Source organism: Protopterus annectens, chromosome 1.part1 (genome assembly GCF_019279795.1).
Source record: "Protopterus annectens isolate FY-2018-M chromosome 1.part1, PAN1.0, whole genome shotgun sequence".
Classification (NCBI taxonomy): Eukaryota; Metazoa; Chordata; order Ceratodontiformes; family Protopteridae; genus Protopterus; species Protopterus annectens.
In genome coordinates, this window is record NC_056726.1 from 1,622,137,136 (window position 1) to 1,622,150,391 (window position 13,256).

Sequence of the window (13,256 nt, forward strand, 5' to 3'; positions counted from 1 at the left end):
AACACTCCATTGAAGTACTCATTCATGCATACATCAAAATAGAGAATCAGTTTTGGTTTTAAAACCATATTTACCAACCCTCACCAAGAAAAGAAAACATCAAACTACCAAACAAATGAATAAAAAAAACAAGTAATTGCCTTTACCAACTGCTTAAACCAAACGCTTCTACTCATTTCAGTCCAAATTTGTCTGAATGGTGATAATGCTAAGGAAAATGTTCTTTTAAGGTAAGGTGCAGGTTTGGGTTTAGTGACACAACCAGGAGGATTAGGTTGGGCATGGTAGGTTTACTAATGTGTGAAAGCCAGAACTCTAACCCTATAGGCACACACACATGCACATATATAGCTGCACATATTACATAATAGCCTGTGATCAATACATCTGACCTGGATACTGCTGGAGCACTGCCACAAGGCCTTACTTCTGTAAGTTTACTGAAGGAGATTTGGGACAGTCAAGAAGAAGGTAAGAAGAACCAAGAACATCCAACAAAGAGGTGGATGGATTGTATGAGAGAAGATCTGTGACAAATAGGCATAAGTGTCGAAGAAGGCAGGTGTGTGGCAGTGAATTCACAGAGATGGTGACAGTAACACGATGCACTGACCCCATGTAGCAAATGGGAAAAAGGTAGTTGTTGATGATGATGGTGATCATATGCATGTATGTACATACACACATTTTTTTTTTATTTGTGGATCACAAAGGAAAGGGCACTGACATTACATGTAGATATTTTACAATAGCGAATTGAAAATGATGTTTTTTTGAGGAAAATATGGGATTACCAAAAAAAAAGTCATACAGACCCAGGAATAACCAGTCACTATCTTCATTTATAGAGCAGAGCCTTCGGCCACTACATCTGACAGAACCCAAGAAGTTAGGACAGGGGAGTCCACCTCTACAAAGAGGCCAGTCACAAGAGGAGTCCCTCAGGAATCAGTCCTTGGACATCCTTTTTGGCATTTACTTCTCTGAAGTGAAGGCCAAAATCAGTGGTCCCTGGCTGACTAAATTTGCAGATGATTGCCAATTAGGAGCTGTCATTGAATCTGACACTGACACAAATGTTCTCCAGGAGGGGATGATACAGACAAACAACTGGTGTCAGAGCCATGGACTAAAACAAAATGGCAAGAAATGCATAATAGTATAATTTGGGAAGTCATCCATCCACCCCTAATAACTATCATATTGACAACATACCCCTTGGAATTGACCCAGCAGTCATGGACTTAAGGACACACATTGATAGTAATCTAGCCTTTGACCATCATGTGTCTACAGTAGTGAGGAAATTATTGTATGATGCGCAACTTATAAACATAGGTATGTCATCTAAGTCCAAGGAAGTCATTGTTCCACTGTATTCGGCATTCATTAGCCCTATCATTGAGTACAATGGCTCTATTGGTATGTACTTAACCAGGCATATCCAACATTTGGAACATCCACAGAGGTTCCTCACTAAAAGAATACAGGGCATAAGTAAAATGTCTTGTGCAGACTGCCTCAAGGCCCTATCCCTGTATTCTGTCTACTACAGGCTTTTGAGGGGAGATCTTTGCCTGGCATAGAGAGCATTGTCAGTCCCCACTCTGATGGACCTCCCGCATATCAACAAAACAAACAGCACCAAAATTACGCATTCTAAAGACTTAAAACTTACCATACTTCCACTTTACACTGTCCACCCATTACACCAAACCTATTTAATATTGCCACTCATCTTTATTCCAAATATGGACTGATTAACTGCACTTCAACTCAAACCAAAACAAAATTAAGTGCAAGAATCCTCTCCAAAAAAAAAAAAAAAAAAAAAAAAAAGTGCTTAATTCCCCAATATACTAAAATCCTTCTAGGAGGAGATATATACCACAATCCTGGGCCCACCTATCACAATGAACACAAAGGTTATTCTCTACCGAACTCTTCTGTATCTGAAGAACAGCCAGTCCCCAACCCTGGTGATCTAATTTTGCTGCAATAAATGCTAGAAGCATAAGAAATAAAACTGCTGAGCTACATGCCTGGATTACCCAACATAATCCTGCCTGATATTCTCACTGTAACTGAAACTTGGCTTAAACGCAACATAAACGACTCAAAAGTTATACCTCCTGGCTATAATATCATCTGTAATGGCTGTATAAGGAGGAAAGGTAGTGGAATTGCTTTAATATTTCCAACACCTACCACAATTTGCCCTTACAGCAAACCAATACCAAAATTCACTTCAGCAGAGCTTCGTATTGCTTTTCTCAAAATAAACAATTATAAATAAATATGACTAGCTGTCTTTTACATCCCTCCAGGTGGCAATACAGATATACTGGAAGATATTCTACATTGGATATCCATAACATTTCCACAAGAAAAAATACTACTAGGTGATGGGAATGTCAATTGGTTGGACATAAAGTCTAACTCCCCTACATCTAGCATGAAGTTATATGGTTTCACTCAACTTACTAATAGCTCCACTTATTATAGCAAGACATCAGAGTCCCTATTAGACTGTCAAACTCTCTTACAGATTATCTCCTAATCTATATGACCAGAGATCTAACACCTCTAGTTACACAGCATACTTATAAAATAACATGTGGCCTTTCCATGCTTAACCCACAAATGTTTGATACTGCACTATTATCTATTAACTGGAACTTCAGTAAAAACTAAATGAAAACTCCAGCCAAGCTAGAACTTCCACTGAGTGACCTCTCAAACCTCTTGTATCAGAGGCACATGGTATATATCCAAATGGCCCTTATGAACACCAGGTGTTTCAGCTATATGGTGATTCTGAATGCCCGTGACATTTTTTTTTTTTAAGTCATTTAATGGACAATTTCCTTACTGTAAATGCCTTGCACATCCTAGAAGGAAGAGAGTAAAAACAAATAATGACATTTGGCTATCCAGAAAGAGCAGAATGCTAATGCTGGATAGAGAAAAAACATGGAAAGAATGGCAAAATATAAAATATCTCAGCATCTTGAAACATTTAGAATGCTTCACAATTGTACTAAAAGCAAATAAACCAAGACAAAAAAACTACACTATAATAACTCTCTGAATAATACTAAATCCAACCCTAAAAATTTTAGATCATACATCCCAGCCTAAAATTCAACCCCTCTCCAGATAGCTCAACACTCAAAACTACAACACAGTTCAGCTCTTATTTTATAGGTAATATAGCATTTCTAAGAAGGATTCCTCAAACTCTAATCCCAACAGTGCCCAACAGCCACATATCACGACATCCACTTCACCTTCAACCCTGTGCCCACATCCTATATAAAACTGCTCTTAAATAAACTTAAACCGTGTTCTTCTTCAGCTGAAGACCTTCCAAGTGAGTTGAGTACTTAAAATAGCAGCCAACAGCATTGACTACCCTGTAGCAGTCCTTATAAATAGATCAATCCAAGAATCCATTGTTCCAAAAGTCACACATTATCCCTCAGCACAATGGAGGAAATTCAACAATCTTATCTCACCTTCCCAAAATAATTCAAAAATATATTCAAAAACAATGGATAGACTATCTCCAGCAGGAAGTACTCCTATCCCCTACACAACATGGCTTTGGTCCTTCCCATAATACTAGCACTGTCCTTCTGACTTATATAGATACTGTCAATAAAGCTAGAGATAATGGCAGACTACTCTCTTCCTTATTTCTAGACCTGTCTTAAGCTTTCAACACACTTTGTCACAGCAAACTTCTACTTCAAATGTCCTCACTAGATCTCTTTCAGCCTGTCCTTCTGTGGTTCAAAAGCTACTTGTCCAATAGTTTCAATCAGTAAAATGGCACTCCACATTCTCGCCTCACCTAACAGTCACCACCAGTGTACCACAAGGCTCTATACGTGGTCATCTCTTTTTTATCATTTTCACAAAGACCCTCTGTATTTCCACACAACAGGCCACCCTAATACAATATGCAGATGACTCCACTCTCATTTGCACATCTGACAACATGGTACACCTCCAAGAAATTGTTCAAAATCTAAAAGGAAATACCCAGCTATGCACTGAACTGGTTGTAGATAACATCACCCATACTTAACTGGAGGTATCAGCCAACCTGCTAGCTGACAGATTTAGAGAAAACTTCATCCCCCCCATCTCCTCCAGTCATCCCCCAAAATATATCTTCCACCATTCCTCAGCCTATTATCGCAATGAAAGATTTTGTATGAGTGTTATTATTTCATATCACATTGAAGATAACCCTGATAATATGCTATGTTTATACTACTGGATTATTTTGTTTTTGTTTATGTTTTTGGAATTGAAGTTGTACAGGTCTTTTTTGGATTTAAAAATGTGAAACCTCAAATTTCATGTCAGTCAGATGATATTATCGAATTTCTGAAAACTTGAACATTATAAAGAAACACAAAAATCTATCACCCTCTGCTAATTATATATGCCAACTCTGAGATTGCACTACTTTGAGGAAAATGATAAGTATAGATATAGTTATGCATACATACACACACACATTAATTTTAATGATTGCTCACCAAACGGATATGGTGAAAATGTCAGTTTATGGGGCCTGTCTTGGAACTCGATACTCGCATGCTGTAGGACTTGATGTGTAACAGGCATTATGTGTATAAATAGGTATATCTATAGTGCCTCAGATTCTGATTGACATGAGGTTGTTCCAGGAGCTTTCTGTATTTGCAACTATATTTATGCTGTTTCCCCATTTCTTGCCTTCTCTTCTGATCCTTCTCCTTATAGTCTTTATTTTGCTTTTTGGCACATTCAGTTGCTGCCTGACTTTTGTCTACTTCGGTTTGGTTTCCATTCCTGTGTGACACTGATATGCTTCTGCTGAACAAAGCAGGGAAATCATCGTAGATTTTTTTCTCTTCATGTTTTAAAACTTTCACTTTGTTTGGATCTGGTGAAGTCAGCAAATATGTATGCGGTACTACGATTGCAGACCTATACATGTAATCAGTTTTGAAAAGGCAGATACCTCCCTTAAAACAAGGAATATAGATTCTTGGTTTACACTGATATCTATATATATATATATATATATATATATATCTATATATATATATATATATATATATATATATATATATACATATATATATATATATATATATATATACATATATATATACATATACATATATTTATGGATTCACTTCAGAAGCTCGAAATACTGAAATCTCGAATTTCAGTATCTCGAGCCCAAGAAGTGGAATCCACAAAACAACGAAAACTAAAAACCATGAAATTCAAAACCTCGACTAACGGAAGTTTTGAATTTTGTGGTTTTACTACACATACACACACACACACACACACACACACACACACACACACACACACACCATCCACCACAAAAACACACACAATCACTCTACTACATGAAAGCAGGGGAAGAAGCCCCCCTGCGCCCCCACACACCCCCTTGCTTAACTATTCTCACTCCAAGGTCGCACTACATACGAATGCACACAAAACACCACCACACAAGCTACTTTCTCTTTGCACACACACACACACACACACACACATACATCACAGCAGCAAATCACACTGACACACACCACGGCCCCCACCCAAATCCCTTAATACACACACTTACCTGAACACATGACCATAGCTGAACTTTAGAAGTGTGAAATTCAAAACCTCTGGTATTTGAGGTTTTGTATTTCGCTCTTCTAAACTTTCGCTATTATGTGGATTCGGCTTCTTGGGCTCGAATACTGAAATTCGAGATTTCAGTATTTCGAGCTTCTGAACGAAACCCATATATATATATATATATATATATATATATATATATATATATACATACATACATACATACAATCATATATATCATTTAATAAGTGTGAAGCATTTTTCTTGTTTTTCTGTCCAGCTGATCAAATACCTCTTGGAACCAGTCAGTCACCCTAAAACTGTAAGTTAGAACAGGAAGAGCAAATTGGTTTATAGTCTGGACTTTGTACCTAGATGTCAGGGCTGTTTTCAGTATTAATTTTAGTTTTCTAAAGTATCCTGTAATGAGTTTTGTTTGCATTCGTTCATGTTTTATTGTCGATCCTTCATCAATTACACTCCCTCCTGCTCAAGTTCCTACATATCACATTCCTGTCCCAGACTAAAGTTTTCTTGGTAATGTAGCTTTCCTGCTTTAAATGTTGGTTTTGCATATTTATCAAAATCAAATGCAATTCTTATATCATCTGAGAAAGCTTTGACAACTTCCAGCTGTGTTTTCGGCTCCCCATCTGCTGAACTATACAGTGTTAAATCAGCCACAAAAAGAAGATAAGAAATTCTTATACTTTGTTGTTGTCTGGGAAGACAAAAGAGCTGTGGTGACAAAGGATCACCCTGGAGTATCCCCCTTTTGAAGTTGTATCCCTGGGATAATAATGCATCCTTTATCATGGCTTAGCTACAGAGTGGTTTGCCACTGTTTCCTGGTCACTGTAACGTAATTAATCAATGTATCAATGTATGGTACATCTTATAGATCTGTATTCACTCCTTTATCCATGAATGTGAGATGCTGTCAAATGTTTTTTGTAGTCTGTCAATACCATGCTTAGATTCTTCCCCTTTTTACAATTCACTATTATGACTACATTTAACAACAAATGATCTTTGGTTCTGGATGACTTTCTTTTGTTACCCTTTTGTTCTACTGTCATGACTGAGTTTTATTCTAAATTGCTACAAATGTTGGTAGCATCAGTTACAGTGTATAGTTTAAACATTAGTGCAAGGCACGTTATTGGTCAATAATTTCAGGCTCACTCGTATGGAGTATTATTTTTCTTGTTGTTAGTCAGGTTGGTGTCTCTTCATAATATGCATATAAGTAGTTCTTACTTATGACTAACATTTGTGTAAAGATGTTAATAATTTTAGCTAAAAGTTAGGTACTGCATCTGGGCCTGAGGTTTTCCATTTAGGAGTTTTTCTTCATTTTGTTTCAGTTTCCCTGGCTGCTCCTTCATCCCATTTCATATCCTACACATTTGAACTTTTTACTGTTTCTTTTACTTCTGTCCATTCAGCCTCTTTATTATGTTCCCCAGGGTCTTCATAGTTAATTCACCAAAATGTATTAATGTTTTTCTTTGGTGGTGTTTCTATTCCTTTTTCTTTGTTTCCAGTTCTCTATAAAACTTTTTAGGGTCATCAATAAATTGCTTATTTTGTACTTTTCCTTTATATTTTTCTGCATATCTTCTAAGTTTTTTTCTGCTTGTGCTGACATCTCCAGTTTATTATTGGCAATAGAGTATGATAGATCCTGGTATGTTCTAATACTGCGCATTGCTTTTATCACATCTATCTTTCTTAGTATTTTTGTTGATCTGTTCCCTCTTCTATACTCTTCTAACAGTGACAGTTCTTGTCTTAATTGCTTATAGTTTTCTGTATTTGATACTTCCATGACGGTATTGGATTTTTCCCATCCTTTCCGTTATTGCCCAGTATTGTGTGGTAAGTCTTTATCTCTTATTAATTTAACTGCTTAGTAATATTTCTGAATTACTGCTGTTATATCACATGAATTTCTGTTAATAGTCTTGATTCCTGTGTTCATTTGTTTTATCATTCACTAACATTTTTGTTCTTATTGACTTTCTGTAATCTGTTTCTTTCATTGATCTTAATATGTATATCCATCTCTATTAAATCATGCACCTCTTCCCTTAGATATTTTTCTTCTAAACTGAGGGCACATTCTTTATATTCCATTTCCTGCAGACACTCTACAGAAAGTTCCAGAATATCTTCCTGAGACATATTCTCTCCAGCAGCATACTGCACCATCTGTTGCTCTTCTATATGGGAACTCACTGGCCTATCACTCCACAACATTGACTATGTCAACATTGCCACCATTCCCGGCTCCTTCCCTTGCTGTGCAACCCCATCTAAACCTCTGCACTGGCTTCCCTCTGAAGGCTCCAGAGTATTTTCCTAGGGCAACTGGTCAAATGTTTCCCATTCCATCTGTTTCAACTTAATTTGTGGACTCATTGTTCCATCATGCTGCACTGTCAACAGAGTTGGATTTTCTACACTAAATCCTGTATCGCATATTATATGTGAGGTATGCATGTGTGTGTGTGTGTGTGTGTGTGTGTGTGTGTGTGTGTGTGTGTGTGTGTGTGTGTGTGTAGCCATTTATTTGTGGAAGACGTAAATGGTAGCTGAGCAGGCTGAGTAAAGCATATGCATTACATGTGGTATGAATAAATGTAGTATCTATGCTTTCAATAACTCATTAGGTTTGCTTTGTAACAGTAAGCTTATAGGTGTGGCTGCAAGAATGAGGGTATACTGCAGAGAATGGTCCAACAATTTGACCATTGACTATTATTTAAGTCAAGAAATTATGCTGTATCATTTACTAAATTCTGGATCAAAGCTATATATTATAAATGCTTTGGTGTTTTGGCAAGGGTCATCAATGTTTTCATTAATGATTAACAGAGCAAATTCTGTTAGAAGACTATTCATATTGAACCCTTTGTATGTTGCTGATACTCTGGCAGATGGCTTTTTTCACTTTGCAAAGTCTGTCTTATTTTGGAAAATTCTCACAAAAAATGACATTGCCACCATGATAAATTCACTGAAAAACTGATTCTTTTTTTTTCATGTACTTTATGTTCAGTTTAACAATATACCATGATCACAATCATTTTATTTTCATGAATTAAAATATATTATCTATTTTTTACTATGTCTACTGTATATTGTTACAAAAAATACATACTTATAAATCTATAAGTATTTGTTTAATTTATAAAGGACAGTGTACTGTAGCACAGCTCTGTTACATTAAACTCCAATTAAAAATTTAAACAGCCCCCTGCGTGCCATTCAGATCTAATGTGTTGATAATTGACAATGCAAATTCTAAGCAGATGGTTTTATCAGCAAGTACCCCCTCTTGTGGGCAATTAGAGGCAATGAAACTGCTGGATACATAGTTATCCCTGGTATTTACTAAATTATATGAGAATATCTGCGTAAGATATAGCAGCATGACTTCTTTGTTAGGCTGTCTGAAGTTCTAACATGATCTTGACTATTTTTTTCTATTTTACTTTTTAACAGGGTCAGAAAGACCAAGGTTATTCGACAGTTAAGACAACGTCAGCAGCTGCAACAATTGGAAACCTCAAGCCTGGAACGGTTTATGTATTTCAGATACGCACATCCTTGTCTTCTGACTATGGCAACTACAGTCCAAGCATAGAAGTAGAAACATTAGGGGGCAGTAAGTATTTAAAATACAAGTTGTTTGCATGTTATCAAATATCTAAATGATTAGCAGTCAAGGTCCTCAACCAAAGCCGAACAGGTGATGCCATCAATCTTCACCTCAGATGTATAACTCTTTCTTTTTATTGTCCCTGTGATTTGTTTCCCACTTAATTCTTCTTAATCTTCTAGCAGTAGAAGGCATTTTTCTACACCTCCAATATAAGTTGATGAAGAGCAGTAGGGTAGTGTTGACATCCTGAAAACACATTACAAGATTCCAGTCTAAATGTCCTTAAATTTTTCTTTGTTCAGTAAAACTAGATGGTGTGTCGACAGAAGAAAGAAAGGCCCTCATAGCAGAGACACAAACTAGCACAAGTGATAGCAAACACACACACACACACACACACACACACACACGCACACACGCACACACGCACACACGCACACAAGCACACGCACCTTCATACAAACACTAAACAACGCCTAACCGGACAGCTTAAGTTTTCAATACAGCAAATAGAAGAAAGAAAAATGAAATATAATACTGTGGCAAACATGAAAAAGCTGCTTTTATTTAATTCAGACACACCTCATTACTTTTAAAGTGCACATCAAGAGATATATGTATGTTTCTCTATACTTTGAGTATGTGTGCATACACACACACACACACACACACACACACACACACACACACATGCATGTACACATACCTCCCCACTTGTTTGCTCAAGAACTCTAGACAAGGCCAAAAATAATGAGGGGGGCAAAGGCCCAAAACTCAAACATTTTTAAATATTACTCTAATTTGCTTAAAAAGTTAAAAGAACAAGTTTTATGTCAATGTGTATTTTCTGCAAAATAAAAGGTATGACACGTTCAATGTCTGACATTATTTTCTGACTATAATCCTCAGTGATTTACCAGAAGATCAAAAAATGTTATGAGAGATAAGGCAAATATATGAGGCAAAATCAGGGACATTTTGTAAATTTCAAGAAAAGTATACATGTACCTCTATTTATACATACGTTCAAGCATTTTTGTTGGCAAACTTTTGTTTTTATACTTTTTTATGAAAATAGTATATCACAGATGTTTTCCTAATATGAAACGGGAACAAAATTCATGATATGTGTCTGTATCTATATCTATTATCTATGGGGGAGATTCAATAAAGTTTACACTGTTATTTTTGACTGTGTGCGCATCACTGTGAATGGCCGTGAATAATCTTAGATTCAGTAAACTCCACATAGCAGCTTGCACTCATTTGCAAACACTGAAACTTCTATGGCATGCAAATTACAGCATAAGTAGCTGAATTGCATTGAATAAGTAGCTCCCCAACTACCTCTCTCCATAGAGGTTCCCCAAGGATCCATCCTTGGACCCCTACTCTTCTCTGTTTTCACCAATAATCTAGCCTCTGCCACCAAACATGGCACACTCATACAATACGCAGATGACTCAACCATCATCTGCTCAGCCCAGTCCCTAGCCAAACTGCAAAAAGTCACACAGGAAGCCTTTTCCTCTGTTGAAACTTGGTTATCCAATGCCCAATTAATACTCAACCCAAACAAAATTAAACTACTCATCTTCCAACCCACCAAACATACTCAAAACAACTCTCACTTTAACATCACAGCAAAAGACAACACCACTATATACCCAACTGAACACTCCAAATTGCTAGGAGTGGAACTAGACAATAAACTAAAATTTGACATTCACATATCCATGACCATAAAAAAAGTCCACAAAAAACTAGGAGCGTTGTACAGAAATAAGCAACTTCTCACCAAAGCAGCAATGATTTTAATAGCAAACTCCCACCTTATCTCCACCCTACTTTATGGCTCTCCAATATATACCAACCTAAGGCAATGCGATCTAAACAAGCTAGAGACCTGCTACAACAAAATCGCCAAATTCGCAACAGGGACATCCTACCATAGTCACCACTGTCTCTCACTTGCTGAACTGGGCTGGATTGAACTCCCTCACCTCCTTCAATAGTATCAACTATCACTCGCCCACAAACTAGTAAACCATCCACTAAATGCCCCATCCCTCCAGAATCTACTCCAACCCTATCGCACCACCAGACCACTAAGATCCAGCAACAAAAATCACTTGCAGATCACTAAAACCAATAACTCTGCTGGTGAAGCACTATTCTCTTGTGCCATAGCCAAATTATGGAACTCCCTCCCACCCACAATTATCTCCATACCATCATGCACCCACTTCAAAGCCTTACTAAAAGCGCACCTAAAAACATGCTGGCTATGCCCTTGCAACTCCCACTCTAATATCACCCACCCCATCCAACCACTACCTTTCTTTCCACCCCACTAACTACCTTGATTATAGCAAGCTCAGATGCGCATAAGCCTAGTACTTATTATACAGCAGGAACTTCTTATTGTAACATTTGTTAATGTCTGTTATGTACTTCGCAGATAAGGATTCTAGTTGTCTACTGATGTACTATCTTCTTCATCTGTAAATATGTTTGTAATTAATTGCTATGTTAAATTGTTAATTGCTATGTAATCCATTGTAACTACTTCTATTTATTTTAACTGTGGAGCTTTTCTCCCCGGGCCTCGTTGAAAATGGACCTACATCCAGTCGGACACTCCCGGTCAACAAATGTAAATAAATAAAAATAAATAAATAAAATTGTATGCTAATGAAGCAAATCAACATAGTGGAGTGATTCAACAAGCTGTAAAGCAACCATGCAGACTCTATGTTTATGTTGCCAGTATATTCAAACATTTTCTGAATACAGCCACAGAAAGGAGTTTATACAAAAACAAGACCAAGTAAAAGTCTGTAGATTTTTATAGAACTGACCATAACATGTAACCCCACACACATTATGACATTATCAGACATGGTGGATGTTAGAAAATTAGATTAACAACAGCAACAATTCCTTTTAAATGCCACAACATAAATGCAGCTTTGTTCCCAACCCCCAAATGAAGAATGAACTCCTAATTAATGTATACAACTATAACTGTGAACCCCATGAAACATATTATTCATACTGTCATGAAAGCATATGCAATATGTATCTGATGGAATACAGTGAAATTATATCAAAACCTGCATTCCTCTGTGCAGACATATACCTAAGTAATACCCTTTCTTGAGTGTACAACTGCCCCCCTTCAATTTCCCGGTCTACAATCATACCATCATAGGAGGTTACTAGGCTATTGGCCCTGAGGCCCTTATAAGCATAGCAAAAGTGTAGCCCATGTTTACACAAGTCAGCACCCAAAGCCCCTGTCCAACAGGGACACAGGTGGAATCCCAGGGGTGTATTTTCTGTTTCCCTTCCAGTTATCCAGGTTGCACTTAAAAAGGTAAAATGAGGTACTCTGCTTGATGTGGAGAGGGAGTCCATTCCAAAGATGGGGAGTCTCTGGCACACAAATTTGCCCCACCAAGTCCCATTGATATCACAGACCAGGTTGAGGTTGCGTGTACAGGTTGCTTGACTGGATCTTGACTTGCAGATATGTAATAGTCCCATCAAGGTGGGGTCTGAGATTGCTTTGTATGCCGGACAGAGGTCACCTCTGAGGAGTCTGCATGAAACTGAGTAGAGGGACAGGGCTTTTAGCCTATCTGTGTAGGGTAGATGTTTGAAGCCCTGGAGTCTCCTGGTGAGAAACCTCTGTGGTCTCTCCAGCTGCTGCATGTGCTTTGCGAGGTACATTCTGAAGGGGGAGTTGTACTCAATAATTGGCCTTAAAAGGGAAGAATACAAGGATGTTATGACCTCTTTCTCCCTGGATGAGATACCCTTACTTATGAGGTGGGCCATGTAAAAAGTTTTCCATACAATGGAAGCAACATGGTGGTCAAAAGTCAGGTTGCTATCTATCTAGGTGCCCAAATCCCTCACTACTGACTATGTACTT

General features: G+C 37.5%; 1 protein-coding gene across 1 annotated transcript in view; it reads left to right on the forward strand.

Annotated features, from left to right (window-relative positions):
* Positions 1 to 13,256, forward strand: part of LOC122816569 (ephrin type-A receptor 7-like) — a 2,140,039-nt gene that overhangs the window by 997,322 nt on the left and 1,129,461 nt on the right. Inside the window, exon 5 of the mRNA XM_044089436.1 lies at positions 9,157 to 9,319. Coding sequence (XP_043945371.1) covers positions 9,157 to 9,319 — 163 coding nt within the window. The remainder of the gene's footprint in view (positions 1 to 9,156; positions 9,320 to 13,256) is intronic.